The 25,742-nt window shown below is 36.4% G+C and overlaps 2 protein-coding genes across 4 annotated transcripts; one reads left to right on the forward strand and one right to left on the reverse strand.

Annotated features, from left to right (window-relative positions):
* Positions 1-991: 991 nt before the first annotated feature.
* LOC104099793 (leucine-rich repeat receptor protein kinase HPCA1-like) lies at positions 992-20,124 on the reverse strand. 3 transcript variants are annotated; one of them, XM_070179403.1, is made up of 21 exons: positions 19,772-20,120; positions 19,641-19,676; positions 18,888-19,008; positions 18,343-18,414; positions 17,649-17,723; positions 17,479-17,550; positions 16,514-16,675; positions 16,365-16,439; positions 6,515-6,586; positions 6,330-6,401; positions 6,166-6,234; positions 5,935-6,009; positions 5,642-5,713; positions 5,339-5,473; positions 4,722-5,197; positions 3,879-3,923; positions 3,447-3,602; positions 3,216-3,352; positions 2,404-2,623; positions 2,085-2,320; positions 992-1,746 (listed from the first exon to the last, which is right to left on the reverse strand). In XM_070179403.1, exons 4-21 carry the CDS (start codon positions 18,399-18,401, stop codon positions 1,288-1,290), a joined length of 2,667 nt encoding a protein of 888 aa, XP_070035504.1. In that variant the 5' UTR covers positions 18,402-18,414; positions 18,888-19,008; positions 19,641-19,676; positions 19,772-20,120; the 3' UTR covers positions 992-1,287. The 3 variants fall into 3 exon arrangements, with proteins under 3 accessions (XP_070035504.1, XP_018627508.1, XP_009605193.1); XM_018771992.3 differs by having other exon boundaries at positions 19,641-20,124; XM_009606898.4 differs by lacking the exon at positions 3,879-3,923 and having other exon boundaries at positions 19,641-20,122.
* Positions 20,125-22,942: 2,818 nt separating this feature from the next.
* On the forward strand, positions 22,943-25,724 carry LOC104099794 (probable methyltransferase At1g29790). Its single transcript, XM_009606899.4, has one exon. The coding sequence runs from the start codon at positions 24,279-24,281 to the stop codon at positions 25,635-25,637; it is 1,359 nt and encodes a 452-aa protein (XP_009605194.1). The 5' UTR covers positions 22,943-24,278; the 3' UTR covers positions 25,638-25,724.
* The last annotated feature ends 18 nt before the right edge of the window (positions 25,725-25,742 follow it).

The raw sequence follows: 25,742 nt of genomic DNA on the forward strand, positions 1-25,742 counted from the left end.
ATATATAAGGATCCATTCATTAATTTCCCAAGTGGTTGCTGCTATGATTATAAACTTCTTGTTTCGATCGAACTAGCATGATTAATTGGGCATTGGCTTTCAGTAGTTGTCACCTTCTCTTGCACCAAAAAGAGCACATCAAGAAAAGAGCTAATTTATAGCTCTTATCTTGTCTTCTAAAAGATAACTATAAATAAGCGTTCGTAATATATCGTGGGATTAATAGGCCGGAAAGTTAGGCATGCAAGATGGTATGACATATTAAATACACTGAAAAATAAACAATTTTTTTTGGTAAATAACAAAAGGTAAACATTTATTTACGCCATTAATATATATATATATATATATATAAAAACTGAATCCCTTATCATATTTGAGATTGTTAGGGGTTAAAACTAATTAATTTGGCTATTCAACTTGTCTTTGCCCGATTTGTTGGTTCCAGTCCCAAAATTTCTCTTTTATATTAATGGTTTCGATGACAAATGATTAAATGATTTTTGTTTCTTCTGGGGCGAAATGGAAGAAAAATATTAAAACTCGTGCATACTGAATAACATCTTTTTGCTCTCTCAATAACATATTAATTTCTCATAAACGATTCTACCTATCGTATGTGACATATCTTTCAATAACCCATTAATTAATCCTAACCACTTTGTAAAAATTGACCTTTTCCTGCCAGTCAACACCATTAAACTATTGGTCAGTCCTCGAAAAAGAAGATCACAAAAACTTCCAATACTGGCCAACAAAATTAGATTTTGCCTATAGGGAAGTCATGTGTTAGGTATTAGGAATTTACGATTTGGTTAAAAATGAGAGATTTTGGGACTTGAAAATTTCATAGATTGGTCAAGTCGGAGAGCTTTATATGTTGCACCTTTACCTAATTGGAGTAAATGGACTAGCTGTACACATTAATTATTCTGAGGAAACAGCCTAGACATCAGAGACACAATTTTCAGCACAAAGGAGGCCCAAAGGCTAACATGTAAGGAAATTAATATTTCCAAACAATTAAGCATATAATGTCAGACAGGAAATACAAGATTGATATGAATTCAGAAACATACTTCAACTTTTGGATCAGTTCTAGTATAAGGCTGTTCACTCACTGCTCTTACTACTCTACTATGCAAAAACACCAACAGAGAATATAATGTACACAAGGACACGATTTGTATGTACATATCACTTCCCATTTCTCTGGCATGTACATGTAGCTCAATGCCGAAGCACATTAATTAAAAGCTGTTGGCTCCAGGAGTAAGATTTGTACACTTACTGCGAATTGGTGCCCCCGCTGTAGCTAACTAGACTTTCTTCACTGTAAGGATGGCCACAGGCTATGCTAGTTCCTTCACAGCTAGCAGAAGTTGATCCAGATTCAGCATAAGTGTTCATTCCATCCATTTCCATGATATTCTCAATCTCTTTCACGACCTCATACATTGTTGGCCTATGAACTCCTGCTTCTTCGACGCACCTTAAAGCTAGATCTACAAACTTTCTGAAGCTTATAGGTGTCATGCTTGAGGGGATAGTGGGATCAACGAAACCATCAATGTTGTACATGTCTTTAGACTTATCTATTGCTTGCTTCACTTCCTTCACAATATATTTTCCTCTCACAATAGGACTCCTTGCTGTTATAAGCTCTAGTAGCACAACTCCGAAGCTATAGACATCACTCTTCTCAGTCAATTGTTGTGATGTGTAATACTCTGGATCCATGTAGCCCTAAGCAAATAAACGTACACAACAGCTCATTGAATATGTTCAGTTACAAATTCTTCAGCAATGTTGAAATCAAGTGTTCAGGTTTAAAACTTCCAAAATGTTGAAACCAGAAAGCAATGTCATGCGAAAAAGTTAAGAGTTTTCTCACGTTATCAAGCAAAAAATGTCTCTGAGAAAATTGTATCACACACTTTCTGCTCGTGGGTTTTCTTTCTTTTGTTTGTTTTATGTTCTAATAATACTCCAATAAAGACGTGAGATCATTTTACTTATAGAAACTGAAAAACACCACCATATGATAACATCAAACTTACGCATTTAGTAAGGTCTGGACTTACCATTGTTCCTTTAACCTGAGTGGAGACGTAACCCTTTTCTGGTTCACTCATTGACTTGGAGAGACCAAAATCAGCAACTTTGGCATTCAAGTGCTCGTCCAGCAAGATGTTATTTGATTTGATATCTCGGTGGATGATAGGAGGGTAAACATGATCATGAAGATATTGCAATCCTCTGGCTGCTCCAAGAGCTATCCGAAGTCTCCTCTTCCAATCTAACTTAATCCCAGACTTTCCTGCACAAATTGACATTAGGCGCGGGTCATGTAATCCCTTACAGCTGATTTTTAAAACAGTCAATAGGAGTTCACATATATACCTGAAAGACTTTCTTTCAAGGAGCCATTTGGTATATATTCATAGACCAGCATCTGTTCACCTTGCCCGAAACAAAAGCCTAAAAGGCTGACAACATTTTTGTGATGAAACCTAGAGAGAATCTCAATCTCAGTTTTAAACTCAAGGGCACCCTGCTTAGATCCTTGCTCTGCTCTTTTAATTGCAATAAGTTGTCTATCTGGAAGTGTGCCTCTGTATACCTGTATGTTCGCAAAAAGTTGGTTTGGAAATATTTTTTGACTCGTAACTTTTGCTGGTTTGTAGGGCTAATGCCCAAGGATAGTGCAGATAGTATGGATAGAAATTAGAATCTGCTCTAGCTATTATTATTCACAAGGCTTCTTGCTCTCTATATGAGCTCCTTTAACTAATGCACTGTCAGCTGGTAATGTTACACATTGAATTGAACTCATCCTCAGTGAAAATGCTACAATTCTCAAATTACTCAACCAGACATCAGCTATAATAATCCAGCGGAATCCTCAACATGAAAAGCAAAACATTTAGACCTGTTTATGACAGACCAGGACTGTAGACGCAACGAACAAAAGTTCTATTGTTCCCCATCTCTTTTCCCCTTACCCTAAAAGTAGTGTAATAACATAAAGTTATTATGGATCCAAACATTTCTTAGGTTCCAACTTCCAACTAGGCAATACTGATAGCACGAGGCATAATGCAGTTTTAAATGCGAGTGTTGGAAAATAGTCTCCACAACTAAATTAAAACAACAGTTTCTTAATCAGTCATCATGATATAACATTGTATTATCAAAAGTCAATAGAAACCAACCTTTCCATAACTACCAGATCCGATGTAATTGATTTCTGAAAAATTATTGGTGTATTTTTTCAGCTCCTCAAATGAGAAAGATTTTACACCTTTTAACTGCGGAACAGCACCGCTGTCTTTATTTGAATCCCATGTAGCTGGATAGATAAAAAAAAAGATGGTAACCAGCAGCCAAAAAAAAATAAAAAATAAAATGATAGATACAAACTAAAGAACAATCAGAGAACTCACCAAAAGGATCACTCTTTCTAGCAGTTTCTGTAGCTCTTTTCTTTTGGCAAGCATAAACTCCTATAATAAGTGATAAAACTAAAAGGATAACACCACCAGCAGCTGCTCCAATGATAATTACTTTAGCAATTGACTTGTGAGATCCTCTTGATCCAACTGTTAAGCACAATACCTGTACAGTTAAATCTCTAGTAACAGATATATAAATTAAATTGTATTATCATCCATTAACTGCATTCAGTGCCCAAGCATGATATCCATCAAGCTAATAATTACTAAGTACTAATTTAGTTATAACAATAGCATTGCAGTATTCTTTAAAATTTGCTAATACAGTGAAGCAAAGTATTTGCAACATGTTAAAGCAACAACAACAACCCAGTGTATTCCCACAACTGAGTTTTGGGGAGGGTGAGATGTACGCAGCCTTACCCCTACCCTGGACGGGCAGAGAAGCTGTTTCCGATAGACTCTCAGCTAAAGAAAAGATGAAAGAAACATTAATATCAAGTAATGACAATACAAGATATTTAGAAAACTGAGACTAAGATATCAAGATACAAGATGAAAGAAGCACCGATAACAAGTACAATACAAGATATGTAGTAATAACCATCTAAGGATAAAAATAATACTATACTAACACAAATACTATGGAAACAATAAGACAAGGGGAAACACTTGACTGCCTACTAACCTTCTACCCTAATCCTCAACCTTCACACCCTTCAATCAAGGGTCATGTCCTCGGTTAGCTCTAGATGCGCCATGTCCCACCTGATCACCTCTCCCCAAGACTTCTTTGGCCTACCTCTACCCCGTCCTCTGACCCCAAGGACAACCTCTCACCTCTCCTGATTTGCAAAGAGATCAAGAAAAGATCCTAATGTTAAATCAATGTATTGCCTTCGCCATTGCAACGATAGAAACATAGTGGAAACTGGAAAGACAAGACATATGTGTCTTCCCTTTGCATCAGACCAAACATAAACAAATAGATGTATCCCTCCTCTAATAGTTTGAGCTTTTTAGATGAGGTGCTCCCACACTCCAACATGGTATCAGAGCAGGCAACGGTCATGTCTTCAAGTCTCACCAACACCCATTATCAAAAAGAATTTTCACTGAATATGTCCCTTCTCTAACAGCGTATACAGAAATTTGAGCACAACTACTTCTCTTTGTTATTAGCTTTTCATATTGTTTATCCTGGACCATAAATAGATGAAACTTGTGCATAAGAAATATTTACATATCTATGAAATGTTTTATCACCTTCAAAGTGGTTGTAGCTTTCACCAATGAAAAAGAATGGTCCAAAATTTGGTGGGGGTTTGAAAGTCTGATTGCTAAGTTCAAATCCGATTGTGGTAATCCCTGTACGGTTGAAACGATCTTGGCCAAATGGAAAAACTTGCAGGTGTAATACAAGGTAGTCATCTGAATTCTTTTTCGGATTACTCAAGGAAACTGAATCTACTAGCACCTGATGTTGGCTAAAAGAAGATATCATAGACTGTTGAAGTGACACATAAATACTTGTGTTTGTCAAATCAGAAAAGGAAGGAGCTCTGAAATATAGGTCGCCAGTGTACGGATAGGCACATTTACAGGTAGGGCTAGGAATTTGATCAGAACTGCATTGAGTTCTGAAGCAATTATCTTGTAGGGTTGAATATCCAAAGTTCTCTTGGGGGTTGCCACAATAGTTTTCTGATCCTCCTTCTTGACAAACTGGATTGTGCATAAGTCTGCCAAGTGAACAAGTCGAAAACCGAGATTGTTAAAATTATAAAATGGGATTCAGAAGAATCAATTGTCCTAACAGGAATTATCCAGTATTTCTCTTCTCATTGCTAAAGTGAAGAAAAAGTGGCTTGAGGACAGCTTACATTAATTGAAAACGATATCCAGGTCTTTCTGTAAATGAATCGATGTAATTGTTCTGCAAATCAATCAATTTTAATTGGCTTCCATAGTTGGACGCAATATCCAAGGTTCCATTGATTTTGTTTCCCCTCAAGATGCTGTCATAAGGAACCAACTCATGGTCATAAAATTGAAATGCAAAATACAGAATCATATAGTAGATCACTTGATGTTCCTTAAAAACTTTGTTACATTACTATCACATAGCAGGAAAAGAGAATAGTTGCAAGACATGCACCATGGACTAAAGGTAAAAGGACACTCACACTGTCTGCAACTGAAAGAGGTTGAAGAGTGTTGCTGGAATTTCTCCTTCAAGTTGAGTGTTTTCCATTACCCTGTGAGCAGTTTAATTTATGAGGTGCATAACAAATTCTATGAACCAACTCCATTAGGATAAAACAGACGCTCAGATGGATCTTTCTGCGGGGCCACGTGCACTCATGGATATATATATATATATATATATATATATATATATATATATATATATATATATATATATATATATATATAGAGAGAGAGAGAGAGAGAGAGAGAGAGAGGGAGAGAAGTGTACAGAGTCGTCAATGACTGCAAGCTTGAAAACCACAGTGGAAAATCAGCTGAGCTAAATGTATTATTGCTCATATCTCTGCAAAACATGATCATAGGACACTAATGAAAACTAAAGTAATCTAAAGACATAATCTGTAACATGACAACATGAAAATTGATGTATTTTCTTAACAGAGTAGAGCTTCAATCAAAACATCAGTACTCCCAAGGCATTGCAAGTCAAGGAACTTACAAGTAGTTGAGGGCATTCATGCCAGTGAGATCAGGCAAGGGGCCAGTGAATTCATTGTTTGATAAGAAGCTGCAAGTGATATGGAAAATTTATAGGGGGTCTGATACACTCATAAAAAAGGAGATCATACCAAAGTTGTATTAGCATGTCACTTGTCTACTCACAGTGCACTCATACGCATGAGATTATTGAGGGTTGATGGAATCGATCCATCTAATGAATTCCTGTCAAGACGACTACAGCGTACACGGATATCCAGTTAATAAATTTTCCCAAGTAATGAAAAGCAAGAAAGATGGCACATTTATTAAAATTCTTTAAGAGCGTGATGGATTCTGGAAATACTCACACCACCTCCAGAGTCTTCACAAGTCCTAATGTAGGGGGAATTTTTCCAGTAAGCTGGTTATTCTCAAGCAGCCTGTGAAATTACCAAACACAAACAGAAGAAATCATTAGCCAAACGGAAGTAGTTTGCTACAAGTGTCAGAGCTAGCTAGCACCGTAGCATAGGGCTGGGACAATAATGTATATGGAAGACAATCGATTTTTTATAAAATTAGGCGAAGGGGGTTACAAGTTTAAGATAGCTGTTGAAGTATTCACAAAGCTTTACGAAAAATGAAATCCAAAAACGTAAAAGGGCCAAATATGTCCGTTGAACTATTTGAAATAGCTTAAAAATGTCTTCCGTTTGTTTTTAATACCAAAAATATCTATGACGTCTATGTTTTGGACCACAAATACCCTTAAACCGTTAGTCTTGCCATTGAAGGTGACATGACAGTCTAACTAGGTTAGATTTGCTTATATGGCCATCCACCTAAGCAATCCAGCGCGGCAAAATTATTTTTTCGGAAAAGTTTAATTACTCGGAAATTTATTGTAAGAGGAAATATATGTTTAAATCACTAGTTGGCTTGCCTAGCTATGATGTTTGGCGCCATCACGACCTATAGGTGAAATTGGGTCGTGACATTTGATTTGCAAAATAGTTTTCGTATCCATCTTGGTCTAAAGCAATTTTCGAGATCAAATTCATCCGCAAATCAGGTACATGCCGCACGTCCTTTAGAACTAATGTGAATCCGACATTTTTCTTGATGTAAATGTCACTAATCCCCGCAATCTTTGAGTAACTTGTGTTTCCCATTCTCACAGTGCCGAAATCATCTGCTACATATCTGCAAAAATGATCTCTTACTGGTGTGGCATGGTAAGATGTTGTTGTATCAACCACCCATTCCTACTCTGGACCTGATAAGTGTATGCATTCTTCTTCCTTATTTATAAAGAGGACAACATTATCATTGTTTTGCACCATGGCGACTGTATTGTCGTCATTCTTCCGGCCACTAGTTTCACCTTTGCCCTTTTTGGGATTTGGGCAATCTCGTTTGAAGTGACCTGGTTGATCACAATTGTAGCAATTTCTAGCTCTTGATTTGGAACTGTTCTTAGACTCCCACGAGCTTCGGATCTACCATAGTTACACGAACTCCTTTGATAACTCCTGCCTCTACCTTCTGTGATGAGAGCCTGTCCTTAATTTTCAGGCTTCTTTCTCATCTTCTCATTGAGTAGAAGAGCCGATGTGACATCTTTCAACTCAATGGTAATCTTACTATGCAGGATGGTTGTTGCCAAATTATCGTACGAAGATGGCAACGAGTTCAATAGCAAGATGGCTTTATCTTCTTCTTCGATTTTCACTCCGAGGTTGGCGGACTATGTGATTAGTCCGTTAAATACATTTAAACATGACAAAAAATTCGTACATTCACCCATGTGTAGGGCGTATAGCTGCTTCTTCAGGTTCAATTTATTTGTCACCGTTTTGGACATGTATAGGCTTTCCAACCTTGTCCAAATGCCACGTGCGGTGTCTTCATCAATGATGTTATTTACCACATCATCTGATAAGTGCAATCTGATTTCACTAGCAGACCTTTCATCCAAGTCACCCTAATCCTCAGCTTTCATGGTATCAGGCTTTTTGGCATCAGTATCTTGTACCTTGTGAAATCCTTGTTGGATGAGCAGATTCCTCATCCTTCTTTGCCATGTTGAGAAACCGTTATCTCTGTTGAATTTTGCTACATCGTACTTTACTCCGAATATTTTTTTTACCAAGTATAGTACTATCGATAGTGAATAATACTTATGTGAATGAGTAGAACTTGTGCTCTGATACCAGTTGTTGGAAATAAACTCCTACAGAAATAATATTCACAGTAATAAAAGCGTAATAATAACGTAGCACTGAGATACGGTAATTAACGAGAATAAAAGAGTGACAACGACATCAAGATTTTTACGTGGAAAATCCTTTTTGAATAAGGGAAAAACCACGGCCCCGAGACGAGCAACTGATATCACTATAGTAAGGAATTTTACTGTAGTGTAGTTGATCCCAAGGTAACCCTTCTGTTGCTTACCAAATAAACAGTAGTCACAAGGTTTTACCGTTGTACCTTTGGTATAAGAAATGAGTGATTTCCTGGCAAGAATCTGCAATCCCTTCTCGCTCATATAACCCATTCTTTTGTGCCACAAATCTGTAGAAATCTTATCTTGTGCCGCGTTCAATTTTCCTTGGCATATTTCTGCATTTGTCCTGTACAAAGTGCCACGAGCAACTCTCTTTGCAATCACAAATGATCCCTTGGTGAGTCTCCACTTTTGATTTGCAAAATAGTTCTCGTATCCATCTCGGTCTAAAGCAATTCCCGAGATCAAGTTCATCCGCAAATCAAGTACATGTCGCACGTCCTTTAGAACCAATGTGCATCCGACATTTGTCTTGATACAAATGTCACCGATCCCCGCAATCTTTGAGTAACGTGTATTACCCATTCTCATAGTGCCGAAATCACCTGCTACATATCTACAAAAAAGATCTCTTACCAGTGTGGCATGGTAAGATGTTGATGTATCAACCACCCATTCCGACTATGGACCTCACAAGTGCATACATTCCTCATACTCATTTATAAAGAGGACAACATTATCATTGTTTTGTATCATGGCGGCTATGTTATCTTCATTCTTCTGGCCACTAGTTTCACCTTTGCCCTTCCTTGGATTTAGACAATCTCTTTTGAATTGACCTGGTTGATCACAATTGTAGTAATTTATGGCTCTTGATTTGGATCGGTTCTTAGACATCCCACGAGCTCCAGATCTACCATAGTTGCTCGAACTCCTTTGATAACTCATGCCTCTACCTTTTGTGATGAGAGCATGTCCTTGATTTGCAGGCTTCTTTCTCATCTTCTCATTGAGTAGAAGAGTAGATGTGACGTCTTTCAACTCAATGGTAGTCTTACCGTGCAAGATAGTTGTGTAGGGCGTATAGCTGCTTCTTCAAGTACAATTTATTTGTGAGCGTTTTGGACATGTATAGGCTTTCCAACCTTGTCCAAATGCCACGTGCGGTGTCTTCATCAATGATGTTATTTACCACATCATCTGATAAGTGCAACCTGATTGCACTAGCAGCCCTTTCATCCAAGTTAGCACAATCCTCAGCTTTTATGGTATCAGGCTTTTTGGCATCATCATCTAATACCTTGTGTAATCCTTGTTGGATGGGCAGATCCCGCATCCTTCTTTGCCATGTTAAGAAACTACTATCTCCGTTAAATTTTACCACCTCATACTTTACTCCGAACATTTTTATTTTTCACCGAGTATAGTACTACCGAGAGTGAACAATATTTCTGTGAATGAGCAGAACCTGTGGTCTGGTACCAATTGTTGGGAATAAACCCCCTACAAAAATAATATTCACGGTAATAAAAACGAAATAATAACATAGCACCGAGATACGGTAATTAACATGAATAAAAGAGTGACAACGACACCAAGATCTTTACGTGGAAAACCCTTTTGAATAAGGGAAAAAATCACGCCCCCGAGACGAGCAACTGATATTACTATAGCAAGGAATTTTACACTTTGTAGGTCCGAGTAAAATACTCCAAAGACTACTACAACACTCAAAAGAAATAACCCTCTCTTAATATTTTTACCTCACTATAATATTGCTCACTCTCTATTTTTCTCACACACTATTTTCTTATACTCTGTCTGTGAAACCTCACTTTTTTTCTCTCTCTTTGTTGGTGTGTAGAAATGAGAATTGAAGCTCTCCTTTTATAGCCGAAGCCTCACTCTCTAAAGCCTACTATATTTGACAATTTGCATACACTTTTCCTTTTTTCTTTAATGTTGACAATTCCACAAATTTGGCTACCAAACCAAAGAAATTCAACAAAGTTGACTACCAAACTAAAGAAATTCAATAAAGTTGGCTACTAAACTAAAGAAATTCTCAGCCAAATATTTTCCTTAGGCACATGCCTATTACTTTGGCTTTTGAATGAGATGAACCCATCAAGTATATCTTATAGGCTTGATTGGTGCGAGCACTCCAAAACAAGAATATGTAAGTATTTAAACATTATCACATTTTAGACAATACATGATAACTTGTGTTTACATTAGATTAAGATTTTGCTTGCCTTTAGTAATGATGAATGATAAGTTATTAGACCTCACCTATTACTGAGAAAGATTTTTCCACCATGAATTTAGAATCGATACAATATTTTTCATTTATAGACCAATGCGGGACTCTAATTACCCCCTCCTCCGGCATGACCATGTCCGGACACTTTGAGCATGTATACCATAATATAGGAGCCCAATACTGGGTAACACAACAACAAAGATGAGTCTGATTCTGATATAATGAAAGGAAAATGGATGTTGGACCTAATTCAACTTCATAGATAGCTCAAGAGATGGGAATTGTCTAAAACTATACAATAACCCGTACATTTGAATAATGTGGAACTCTGAAAAATTATTGTATCTTTTCTAATTTCAGGGAGGGGGAAATCTGTCTCAAGCACCGGGGACATATCTATGCTATTTCACCAGATACAAAAGACAAATGCATACTCTCTATCCACAAGCCTTTTCTAAGAAAAAATAAAAATAAAATTGGTCAACGAGAAGGTTCAAACATAACTTTATCAGTCAACACATGTGTGACTACTGTTGGGAATAAACCCTCTACAGAAATAATATTCATGATAATAAAAGTGAAATAATAAAGTAGCACCGAGATACGATAATTAACAAGAATAAAAGAGTGACAAAGATACCAAGATTTTTACGTGGAAACCCCTTTTGAATAAGGAAAGAAATCACGGCCCCGAGACGAGTAACTGATATCACTATAGCAAGGAATTTTACACTTTGTAGGTCCGAGTATAATACTCCAAAGACCACTACAATACTCAAAAGAAATAACCCTCTTTTGATATTTCCACCACACTACAATATCGCTCACTCTCTATTTTTCTCACACACTATTTTCTTATACCATATCTATGAAACCCCACTCTATTTTTTTCTTTATTGGTGTGTAGAAATGAGAGCTGAAACTCTCCTTTTATACGTGAAGCCTCACTCTCTCATGCCTACTATATTTGACATTTTTCTTCTGCAGATTTGCAAATCCCATAGCCTACCATATTTGAAATTTTTTCTTCTCTTTCATTTATGGTCTGCAGATTTGCAAATCCCATAACCTACCATATTTGGCATTTTTTCTTCCCTTTCATTTATGGGGATAACCCCACAAATCTCTCCCTCCAGACCCATTCACCTGAAGGAGGTAACACCGCACTTCTAGCTTGGGTGCATGCCGACAAGTTCTTTGCAAAATTCGAACTTGTCTCTTGGTACCACCTTGGTCAGTATATCTGTGGGATTCTCACTTGTAGAAATCTTCAAGATTTTAAGATTCATTTTCTATCATTTTTCGAATTCAGTGATATCTCACGTCAATGTGTTTGGTCATTGCATGGTACATGGAGTTCTTGCTAAGATCTATTGCTCTTTGACTGTCACAATAAACGATATACTCCTTCTGATGCAATCCAAGCTCTTGACGGAACCGTTTCAACCATACTATCTCCTTGTTAGCTTCAGTAGCGGCAATATACTCGGCTTCAGTGGTAGAGAGTGCGACACACTTCTGCAACCTTGACTGCCATGATATAGCTCCCCCCTGAAAATGTAAACAAATATCACATAGTGGATTTTTCTGTCATCAATGTCACCTGCCATATCAGCATCTACATAACCCTTCAAGATTAGATCAGATCCTTCAAAGCACAAACAATCTCCTCAAGTACCTCTCAGGTACCTCAGTATCCACTTGACTGTTTCCCAGTGTTCTTTTTCAGGATTTTTAAGAAACCTGCTGACAACACTAACTGCGTGAGCAATATCAGGTCTAGTGCATATCATTGAATACATCAAACTTCCGACGACAGAGGAATAAGAAACTTTAGTCATGTTCTCCTTTTTCTCCATTGTTGTAGGACACATCTTCTTGCTTAACTTCAGATGACTAGCAAGAGGTGTGCAGACTGGCTTGGCTTTCTTCATTTTGAAGCGTTCCAGTACACGTTCAATATATTTTTCTTGAGACAGCCATAACTTTCTGCTTGTTCGCTCTCGAACATTCTTTATTCCCAGAATTTATTGTGCTGGGCCTAAGTCCTTTATATCAAATAACTTGGACAAATCTCCCTTCAACTTTGCGATCAACCCCTTATTTTTTCCTACAATTAACATGTCATCAACATACAACAACAATATAATAAAGTTATTTTGAGAAAATCTTTTGAAGTATACACATGGATCAGAATAGGTCTTTATGTATGTTTGACTTTTCATGAATGAGTCAAATTTCATGTACCACTGCCTTGGTGCCTGCTTCAATCTAAAAAGACTCTTTTTCAATTTGTACACCATGTGTTTCTTTCCAGCTACTTTAAATCTTTCTGGCTACTCCATATAAATCTCCTTTTCTAAATCTCCATGAAGAAATGCAGTTTTCACATCCAACTGCTCCACTTCAAGAACTAGGCTAGCTCCTAAGCTCAAAATTATTCGAATAGAAGTAATTTTGACAACATGTGAGAAAATTTCGTCAAAATCAATACCTTTCTTCTGTTCGAAGCCTTTAACCACCAATCGATCTTTGTATCTGGCCAACTTTCCATTTTCATCTTTCTTGAGTTTAAAGACCCATTTGCATTTGAGTGATCTTTTACCCTTTGGAAGTTCAACCAGCTTGTACGTGCCAATTTTCTATAGAGATTCCATCTCTTCTTGCATGGCTTTCATCCACTGGTTCTTTTCTGGATGAGACAATATCTCCTTAAGACTTTCTGGCTCCCCTTCATCACTGATGAGGACATACTCTGTGTAAGGGTACCTACATGACTCTACCCTTAGCCTCTCTGATCTCCTCAAAGGTTGAGGTTGTTCTTCTTCCTGAGTGGGGTACTCCACTTGCTCGACACCATAATCAAGTTGCTCTTCCTGCTCAATAACCTTATCAGGTTGCTCCCCCTGCTCGACAACCTCGTCAGTCCTACTTTCTACACTTGTGGGATTGTTAGAAGTAGATGGAATAGTAACAAGGTTAGGAATTATACCATTCTTGGCCTTCTCTAGCATATCATCAACAGTTCCAACTTCACTTGCTCGGAAGACTATATCTCTGCTTGTGTTGACCTTCTTCTTTATAGGATCCCACAATCTGTATCCGAACTCTTCATCTCCATATCCGATGAATATGCAGGGAACATATTTATCATCCAGCTTTGTTCTAGCTCCTTTGGTACATGTGCAAAAGCTCTGCAACCGAACATCTTCAGATGCGAGTAGGACACCTCCTTGTTGATCCAAGCTCTATTTGGGATGTCAAAGTCCAACAGAACTGATGGACTCCTATTAATCAGGTAACAGGTTATCTGAACTGCTTCACCCCAGAATGATTTAGGCAGTTTAGCCATTCTGAGCATGCTTCTCACCTTCTCCACAATGGTGCAGTTCATCCTTTCGGCTACGCCATTGTGTTGTGGGATTCCAGGAACTGTCTTTAACTTTTGGCCTGACTCCCTTTCCACCAGAGCATGAAAATTCTCGAAAACTTGAAACATCCAATCTTTGATTTTCAAAATATAAACCCATAATTTTCGTGAAGCGTCATCAATAAAAGTAACAAAATATTTGTTACCGCCCATCGATTCAATTTCCATTGGACCACAAATATCATAATATACTAAATCAAGCATATTTAATTTTCTTTCAGACGATGTCTGAAATGAGACTCTCTGTTGCTTACCAAATAAACAGAAGTCACAAGGTTTTACCGTTGTACCTTTGGTATAAGAAATGAGTGATTTCCTGGCAAGAATCTGCAATCCCTTCTCGCTCATATAACCCATTCTTTTGTGCCACAAATCTGCAGAAATCTTATCTTGTGCCGCGTTCAATTTTCCTTGGCATATTTCTGCATTTGTCCTGTACAAAGTGCCATGAGCAACTCCATTTGCAATCACCAATGATCCCTTGGTGAGTCTCCACTTTTGATTTGCAAAAGAGTTCTCGTATCCATCTCGGTCTAAAGCAATTCCCGAGATCAAGTTCATCCGCAAATCAAGTACATGTCGCACGTCCTTTAGAACCAATGTGCTCCGATATTTGTCTTGATACAAAATGTCACCGATCCCCGCAATCTTTGAGTAACGTGTGTTACCCATTCTCAAAATGCCGAAATCACCTGCTACATATCTACAAAAAAGATCTCTTACTAGTGTGGCATGGTAAGATGTTGATGTATCAACCACCCATTCCGACTATGGACCTCACAAGTGCATGCATTCCTCATCCTCATTTATAAAGAGGACAACATTATCATTGTTTTGTACCATGGCGGCTATGTTGTCGTCATTCTTCTGGCCACTAGTTTCACCTTTGCCCTTTCTTGGATTTAGACAATCTCTTTTGAATTGACCTGGTTGATCACAATTGTAGTAATTTATGGCTCTTGATTTGGATCAGTTCTTAGACTTCCCACGAGCTCCAAATCTACCATAGTTGCTCGAACTCCTTTGATAACTCCTGCCTCTACCTTGTGTGATGAGAGCGTGTCCTTGATTTGCAGGCTTCTTTCTCATCTTCTCATTGAGTAGAAGAGTAGATGTGACGTCTTTCAACTCAATGGTAGTCTTACCGTGCAGGATGGTTGTGTAGGGCGTATAGATGCTTCTTCAGGTACAATTTATTTGTGAGCGTTTTGGACATGCATAGGCTTTCCAACCTTGTCCAAATGTCACGTGCGGTGTCTTCATCAATGATGTTATTTACCACATCATCTGATAAGTGCAACCTGATTGCACTAGCAGCCCTTTCATCCAAGTCAGCACAATCCTCAGCTTTTATGGTATCAGGCTTTTTGGCATCATCATCTAATACCTTGTGTAATCCTTGTTGGATGGGCAGATCCCGCATCCTTCTTTGCCATGTTGAGAAACTACTATCTCCGTTAAATTTTACTACCTCGTACTTTACTCTGGACATTTTTGTTTTTCACCGAGTATAGTACTACCGAGAGTGAACAGTATTTCTGTGAACGAGCAGAACCTGTGGTCTAGTACCAATTGTTGGGAATAAACCCCCTACAGAAATAATATTCACGGTAATAAAAGTGAAATAATAATGTAGCACCGAGATACAGTAATTAATATGAATAAAAGAGTAACAACGACACCAAGATCTTTACGTGGAAAACCCTTTTGAATAAGGGAAAAAACCACGGTCCCGAGACGAGCAACTGATATTACTATAGCAAGGAATTTTGCACTTTGTAGGTTGGAGTAAAATACTCCAAAGACCACTACAATACTCAAAAGAAATAACCCTCTTTTGATATTCCACCTCATTACAATATCGCTCGCTCTATATTTTTTCACAGACTGTTTTCTTATACCCTGTGTGTGAAACCTCACTCTTTTTTTTTCTTTGTTGGTGTGTAGAAATGAGAGTTGGAGCTCTCCTTTTATAGGCGGAGCCTCACTCTCTCACGCCTACTATATTTGACATTTTCCTTCTGCAGATTTGCAAATCCCATAGCCTACCATATTTGACATTTTTTCTTCTCTTTCATTTATGGTCTACGGATTTGCAAATCCTGTAGCATTAGCCTATCATATTTGACATTTTTTCTTCCCTTTCATTTATGGGGATGGACCCCACAGCTACACTATTGTTAATCGATCAAATAATTTTCAAAATATATTCACTTTCAGTTCAGAGGAGCTTACAAATGTTTGAGAGTCATATTTGAGCTGAATAGCTGAGCTGGAATCTCACCTGAGAGCTGATTTCTCCCCAGGTGACTGCGAGGTAAGTGGTATGTCAGATGAAAATGACAGACCAAGTTATTACTTAAGAAACAGACAGTATTACTCACAAATGCTTTGTATGAACAAGCATGTCCAGACCAGGTGTGCTTCCATGGGAGACTGGAAGAGGTCCACTCAGCCTATTATCAGCTAAGTCCAGCCAATATAGCTTTGATAAATTACCAATAGAAGCTGGTATTGGTCCAACAAAGTTGTTAAGATTCAAAGATCTGCATGTTTCAGATTAGTGTTTTAGAGATGTAGCCCAGAAAAAGCAACAGGAAAAGATTTAGAGAGCATGTTACTCTACTTAGAGTACTACATGTCTAAGACTGCATAGATTGACTATGCAAAGGGATATAAGAATTACAACAACAACAATAATTGTTACAAATAAGTTGGTGTCGGTTATATGAATGCTGATGGATATTTTATATTTTTATATTAGAAGAATTTTATATTTTCTTCTGACGTATATATAAATCTGTAAAAATGCTTATGGATAATTCACTTCATCATGTACAACCAGGGTAACAGAACTATGGTCAGTAGCAAAAGTACATGAACTCGCCCTTGATACCACCAGAAATGACAATGTAGAGGAGATTACTAAATTGTTAGCATCCAAAACTCAATTTAGGCGGCGGATGTGATATTATAGATTCTTCCTTGTACTAAAATGTCAGCATATTCTGCATAATCTCAATATCTTGAATTCATTAAGCATTGAGCTTATACACATTTGTAATAAGCAAGTTAATGCATGCCATGAAGATCACTCAAATGATCAATTTGTGGGAACAAAACAATCCAAACCATGTGATCAACTCTGACATAGTTTTTGGACCCATCTTTATACCGGTGGGAATGTGGATGTCAATTTACCAGCTTTATTTTTTTTTTTTTCAAATTCAAGCAAGTCATATAAATAAGACTTACACAGGATACATTCCATATAAATAGAACAAACTTGATAGAACAAACATTATAAATAGAACAAACATTATAAATAGAACAAACTTGATATCCTTACAGAAAAACCAGCTGACTAAGGGATCCAACTGTGTCCGGTATCAGTCCAGAAAATCTACAACCTACAAGGATCCTGCGACGCAGCTAAGATCAATTACTCTCTAAAAATATGAAACACAGAAATCAGTTGGTGAATTAACATTTTTTTATATTATCATGTAATTCCCTTACAGAATTGATAAACTCTTCAAACTTCCGATTGATTGAGGGAGTGAACCTGTCAAGTCTTTGTTGTATGATAGATCCCTATAAAAGGAAGCAGATAATTAGAACAGAATCTGAAAGCTTTCAACAGGCAACAATATTTCTATGCATGCAAAAATAGCAATGTATATATAATACTTTCTTTGTCCCAATTTATGTAATGAACTTTCCTTTTAAGGCAATTCCAAAAAAACTGATACCTTTTTATATATAGAAATAATTTAACTTCAAACTTCTCATTTTACTCTTAGTGAGATGATTCATAGCCACAAATAATATACATGGCTTATTTCAGACTACAAGTTTCAAAAATCTTTCCGTCTTTCTTAAGCTTTGTACTCAATCCCAATACTCTTTTTTTGTAATTTCCAAGTATTTAGATTAGTCTGATTTAACCTCAAAAATTTGGTTAAGTTAACTATCAATAAGCAAAGAGTGTCAAAAAAATTGAGACGAACATTTCAAATTTCTCACTAAATTATTAGAGCACTTGTAACTCGGGGAAAAGGAAACGAGGAATTATAACTAAATTGATCCGTAAAAAGTTGATTTTTACCACTTATTTAGTTAGTACCAAGTAAAGGTTCAGATGATTCTTAAATTTTAATGAACTAATATGACTAATGCGGCAAGGACTCTCAATTATGAGTAGAAGACATACAGTATCTGCAATTCAGACAAGGCCTCGATGTCTCCAGATAGCTCCCCTTTCAGATTCATGCTTGATAATTTTCTGAAATTTCAGAATTATTAGTACCTCTAACTTAAATTTAATATATTGGAGAGCCTCAAGTCGCAAAGAGAAGTAAACTATTTACGTTGGATATGCGTCAAATGGAATAGCAAATACAATACCAGTTATATAATTGTCTCAAATTTTCTGATTTCAAAAATAATTCTGTTATTTATTCTAGTAAATTTAATGCGAAAAGGAATTATTAGAATTAGCTGGCACAATATGAGGTAGGATGCACATTAAATTAGCATGTGACATTGTTGAGCTAAGGAAAAATGAACTCTTGACTAAATATTGGAGCGATAAGTAAAAGAGCATATGTAAGTGCACCTGTGTTTTCATTTCTTAATTTCAATATTTTATTCCAAAATATAAGAATATCTTAAAGAGTTTAAAAAAAAACTTTCAAATAATATGATCCTCATTTAATCACCAAAAAAAAAAGAAAAAAAAAAGAAGAAGAAACTTACATAGTAACAACACGTGAATTGTTGCACTCGATGCCATCCCATGGATCCCCACAAGGATCTGTACCACTCCAATTTGGAGGTACGTTCTCCCATTCTTCCCTAAGTGACTCCAGAACGCCATCTGCATCAATTGTCAAATTATCTAATTTTTCGTCACCATTCAGATATGATTTTATAAATTTTCTTTAAAAAAAAAAATCATATTTGGAAGACTAGGTACTCACAAACTTCTATAATCAAATAGAACAATTTTTAAAACTAAGAGAGATAGCAAAGTGGAGAAGGGCTTTGAGCTATACAATCATTATTTGAGAACTCAATTTCATGACTCTTATAAAAGGCAGCCTAACGCATAAAGTAGCCCGCATGTCCAGTAAGAGTCGCATCCTAATAAGTGTGATATTATTCTAATGCAAGTACTAGTGGCGGCTTCCACAGCTCGAATCCCTGATATATCATATGATTTGGAGCATGCACATCTATACATGATTTTAGACATACTCGTGAGTGGAAGCAAAGCTGGAAAACATTTTGCTTCTCCGTGAGGCTATAAGGTCATTTACAAGTAACTATAATAACTAACAGCCAAAATAAGTACGAGTAATTAGTAACTAAGAAAATAATGTAGACAACAAATTAAGTAACGCTGATAGTTTAAAATTCTGTACAGAGTCGGTACATATAAGCTAAATTTTTAATTGAAAAGCTCAACTACTAGTACAAAAATATATAGATGGATTAAATAAGACTTACAGTCACCAGAATTGGTCAGTGCATCCAGCCCCAAAACTTGCATAAAAATAAGCAACCAAGAGATCAGTTGGATTCTTCTTGTTTGGACCATTATATATATATATTGTTCAAATTAAGGAATTAACCACCACCATGCAAGCTAATTAAGCTTTTTTCTTCTTCTTCTTCTTCTTCTTCTCTAAGGGGTCAAATTAAGAATGAATAAGGTTTTGAAAAGAAATGGGAAGAAGATCAAACCACAAGTGGTTGAGGACTCTAAACAGCAAGAAGATAATATCTATCTCTATACGTAGAAGACTTGACTCTAGTCTTCTCTCAGAGACAAAACCTATGCCAACTCATTCTGAACAATAAGATAAACCCTGCTACGGTCTAAAAACAGTTCCCTCGATCTATGTAAAGGTGTAACTCTACTAATGTTGTAATGTTACACCTAGTGTTGGACCCCATAGAACCTGTACTTAACTACTTGATCGAACGACTTTGTTCTACTTAGATGAAATAGTCCATCCCAAAACAAAATACTTTACCCTTATATATTTAATCCTTAATGAAATAATTTATATTGTCTCCAATGTGTATAACTTACAAATTTCAAATTTTTTCGTTTCTTCTGTGTCCAATAAAACAAAACCACAAAAAAGTTAAATTTGGTGTCCACGGAGGGAACGTAGAACTTTGGTCTCTATAGCCGCCAGCTAGTTTCGTTGCAAGTGATTAAGTCAAAATATGTTCTTTTTATTATGTGATCACCCATAGCGAGGGGTCCATTCTTGTTGACTCAGGCATCTTGCTCTTAATGAGGTGTGGTCACTGGTCAGTCAGTCTAATTAATATTGGTTGTCCAAACACAAGGAAGGAAATTTGGCAAGGAGTGTTATCTAAGAAAAATATATTTGATTTTCAGAAGGTATGCTATTGCTATTTTGGAAGCAAATTATTGAGAAAAATATACTATCAAAGTATTTTTTTCCTTTTTTTTCTTTTTTTCTTTTTGCTCATATCACAATTTATAGTCATGAAACCAGTCTCTCTGGCAGAAAATTAAAATAAAAACCCAATAAATACACCCAATAATGTACAGTAAACCCAATAAATAGCAGAAGACGTGCTGACTCCGATGTCCTTAATCATCCTTAATGACCTATTGATGATTTGACGTTGCCCTAGTTGGATATATTGGTGAGATGGAAAGGAAAAACTAAAAAAGAAAATAGAAAAAAGAACTTCAGCAGTTAGTAAAGTTTAATACTCCATTAAAGTTTGTTATATATTCTGTACAATTGTTGGAGTCCTGTCCAACTATTAGGTTTTAATTTGTTTTGTATGTACATAATTTTCCCTGGTAATAAATGTCTTTAATTACCCAAAAATAAATAAATTAAGTATGTGAAACATTTCAATTCTTTGATGCTATGGCTATGCACCCAAGGCTTGATTGAACCGTTTGATGTTTTCGCATCTTCTGAAGGAAATTTATAATGGAGACTGGAATTGTAGCGAGAAGGATTCTTTGGACCCATTTAAAATGATAGATCCACGAAAATTTTACATTTTACTAAAGTTTTTCTAACCGTCATCGGAAAGATTAGAGAGAAAAAAAATTTAAACGAGACTATTTTAATTAAAAAGAAGGTTTTAGAATAACTTATTGAATTTAGAGAAATGGTTCCTGTAACTTTCCAACTAGTGGAAAGATATTTAAAGTTACTATAGATTTTGCCAAGTGATTTTCTACCCCTACGTACTTTACACCTTCGAAAGAGTTGACTGCAAGCGTTTGGGGAGCCAAAGCCTGCCAACATGTTAAAATATTTTGGAATCAAAAGTCAAAGTGTGAGAACTGATCTTTTTCTCAAATCGTTTAGGATTAATGAAAACTTTTATGGGGAAAAAACATAATAGTGCAGTATTTACAAAAATTTTACAAAGTCTTAGCAGGATTCATCAATTAATATTTTTGGCAATGAAATATTAACATATCATAAAAGATTCTAATAGAGCAAAGCAATTCAGCCGAGAATCACGTGAATACAATCGCAAATGATTCACTTCCTATATTTTCGTTCTAAGATATTAATTTCTATAACTGAAATAGAAATGCTCCCAAGTCCCTATTCATTATATTCAACATATTCCTTGTATTCTACAATTAGAACACACAGAAAAAAGTGTTATCGCTGCTTGTTAAAAATGGTATATTGATATTTCATGTATTTTTATGTATGTCATTTGGAGATGGTATATATAGTTTGATACTGGTATAATAATTATATTCAGTGCTTTAGATGTATTTTTTTATGTAAGTTATTTGCAGGTATTATATATGGTATAATTCTAGTATCATAGTAGTATTTGATGATTCATGGAATAATTTAAGTATGATACATGGAATAATACTTGTATAATAATGGTATTGTATCATGAGTACTTTCATATGTGTTATCATATAAGTTATTCCCAGATATAAAATATGATATAATTATTGTATAATAACGAAATCTTGATATTTCAGATGTATTTTGTTATGTAGTTTATTTGCAAGTGTTATAATTGCAGAACGTAATACCTGGATAATAATATGAGAGTTTATGTTTTTATCTAAGTTATTTACAATATTGCTAAAAACAATTGAGCAAATCCTATGTGAAGATTGAGTGAAAGAAAGTTGTCGAGTCAATGGCTAAGAAAAAACAGTGGAAAGTTTCGGAGAGAAGAATATTTCTCTAAGATGAGGGAGAAAGTGTAAAGATTAATACGGACTTAAATACTAATTCCTTAATTTGTGGGTTTGTAAATTTTTTTAATCTGTTGTCATTTAATGCATAATCTTTGAGATATCTAAAACTGTAAAAAAAAAAAAAACTGCTATTTTTAAAATAAACGAAAAGTAGTATTATTTATGTGAATAATTCTAGACAAGTGATCTACTCGGTAAAAATCTTTATTTATTAGTAAGTTAACAAATAGAAACACACAGTTAAGTTATTTCAAATTTTGTTTATAATAAAAATAAGGGAAAATGTTCAAAATTGCCCCTCTACTATACTATATTGTTTACTTCTGACACCCGTTATACTATTCATCCAATCTAGCCCCTGTCATTAATCAACTTTTAAAAATTGCCCTACAGACCCCCTCAATTTTTTCCATGTCAGCTGCCAAGTCACTCGACCCCACCAAATTAAACCCTACAGACCCCATTACATCACATTTTTCCCACCCGTGACCCGTGACCCGTTTGCCCACTAAATAAATAAGTTAGACCCGTATAAATTGACAAAGAGGGCCGGCCCGTTTCCTTCATCAACACGCCTCAAAATATTTCTCCGAAATATCTCTCTCACTCACTACCAGTGCTGGCGGCGTCGCAGGAAGAAACGACGGAGGTATGGCGGAGTAAGGCTGGATCGACGGTGCCGGAGATGGATCTGATTGGGAGGTTATATTATTGGAATTCGGCGGCGGTTATTGTGAATTAATAACGGTGGGATTTTTCGGTAAATGACTGAGTCGCCATTGATTGATATGGAAAATGGGTAGCGAAAAATTATGGGTTTTAAGAGTACTGAGCCCTAGAATTACTTCCTAGAAGAAAATGGTTGATTTTTGAGATGGAAGAAGAAAATGGTTGATTTTATGATGACGTCGCCGTCGGTGGGTGCTGCTTCAATCTTCGCCCGATTTTCAGACAGATTTATTAACAAATACATAACTTATTATAATACATAATCTACAACTCAGATTCGTTAAACAATCTCTGTAAGTAGAATTTATTTTACTTCAATGGAATACATTGATATCTCTTTATACTTCAATCTCTTTATACTTCAGAGTAGGTCCATCGACGCTTGAGACCACTACTCGGAGTGATGGTCTAGACCCAATAGTCGTAACCAACAAGGTCATTGGTCCTCAAGCGGGGCGCAATTGTTATGCCCCTAATTGTCACTCATCAGTTAAAAAGAAAAATACTAAGGAGTTTATAGCTAAATGGACTCTCCCACCTACTAGATTAGTCTTTTGGGTAGGGAAAAAATATAAATATATAGTAATATTTTAAGAAATTTTATCATTTTTTGAATAAACAAAGAAAATTGTTATATATGATATATTTTTTCGAAAAGGAGCAACCATAACAAAGAACAAAAAAGACAAAGACTCCAGTAAGTTACCTACATAGCATGTTAAATAATTAACAAGTGTAAAAAACTTTTGACCTATATTAAATCCATTGTATCCCATATCAGATCTTTGTTTCCAAGGACTATTTTTTTCCCAGGGAACCGACTAATTTAAATAGCAATACAAAAGTCATTCTCGAACGTCTAAAACGGCGTATTACAATGAACAACGTCCTTTAATTGCACAGATCGTCAAAGTGAAATCTGAGTTTTAGTCTTCAATAAAATAACAGCAGAAATAAACAAAAACAAATACTTTCTTGTACTACAAGAGCATCCCAAAACATTGAAGCATGCCTCGCTTTAAGTACTAATCAAATTCTTCACCTTCTCCTTCCATTATATTCCATTCCCTTCACTTCATTCCCCCAAAACATTATCACCAGTCACTTTACTTTCCTCTAAAAACACAAATCTTTGATAAAGGAAAGACTAGTAAATATATCGAGAGAAAATGGGAAGTGCAGATGATGACCATTTGCCTAAAAAGCAAACACATAAGAGTATCAATGATCAAACCAAGTACAAGCTCAAATTACTAGTCCTCATTATCCTAACCAATCTTCTTACTATTTACATCTTCACTAGCCCTTCTCTCAACTTGCATCCCATTTCCAAGTACACAACTAATTCTCTTTTCCCTGCATTTGATTCTACTTCCCTCTTGCAAGAGCTCAATGCCACTAAGAAAGAACTCGAAACGAGTCGATCCCAAATCATAGTTTTGCATCAGCAGCTCAAGTCTACTAACCAACTTGTCACTGAACTTCTAGCTCAACTTAACCTCCTTAACCAGTCCATAAACAGGACCACGGATTCCAGCTTGCTAAACTTCAATGATCTTCTTGATGATTTGTCAAATGAAGCTAAGCTTGGTTTAGGCCCTCACAAGCTTCCACTCGGGCTCTCGCCAAGATCAGGGACAGATGAGGTTTATCCCTCTGTTGGAGGAGGTTGTCTGATGTATAAAGAAGATTTAGCACAGTACATGACATATAATGTTGGAAACGAGTGTCCTGTTGATGATGTTTTCGCGCAAAGGCTAATGCTCAAGGGCTGTGAGCCACTTCCAATAAGGCGGTGCCATCCTAAAGCGCCTTGTGGTTATGTCGAACCAACTCCATTGCCAAAAAGCCTGTGGTCTACACCACCAGATACAAGTATTATTTGGGATCCATATACTTGTAAAAACTACAGTTGTTTGATAGATAGAAGAAAGTTTCCAGGATTCTATGATTGTAAAGACTGCTTTGACTTACAATTTAGAGAGAAAACAAGGTGGCAGTTTGACAATGGAGGTCTTGATTTTGGAATGGATCAGGTTCTGTCAACAAGACGTCAGGGCACAATCCGCATTGGACTTGATATAGGAGGAGGCGTGGGCACGTTTGCTGCTAGGATGAAGGAAAGGAATGTAACCATTGTCACCACTTCCATGAATTTGGATGGTCCATTCAACAACTTCATTGCATCCAGGGGCTTGATATCGATGCACGTTGGTGTGTCCCAGAGGCTTCCTTTCTTCCAGAATACTCTGGATATCGTGCACTCTATGCATATTTTGAGCAACTGGATCCCGGATACCATGCTTGAGTTAATTATGTATGACATATACAGAGTTCTGAGACCAGGAGGACTGTTCTGGTTGGATCACTTCTTCTGCCTGGGAACACAGTTGAATGCAACTTATGTTCCTATGCTGGAGCGCGTTGGATTCAAGAAACTGAGGTGGAATGCTGGCATGAAGCTTGATCGAGGGATCGATAAAAATGAGTGGTATTTCTCTGCTTTGTTGGAGAAACCAATGTCCTAAAGTACTTAGCTAGTAAATCTTTAGACAGTTCGTAAAATGGTTTTTTGTTTCACAATGCAAGCACAAGTGACCAACATTGACTGGCTAGTTTCATTTTGTGCTTTT

Source organism: Nicotiana tomentosiformis, chromosome 1 (genome assembly GCF_000390325.3).
Source record: "Nicotiana tomentosiformis chromosome 1, ASM39032v3, whole genome shotgun sequence".
Taxonomy (NCBI): domain Eukaryota; kingdom Viridiplantae; phylum Streptophyta; class Magnoliopsida; order Solanales; family Solanaceae; genus Nicotiana; species Nicotiana tomentosiformis.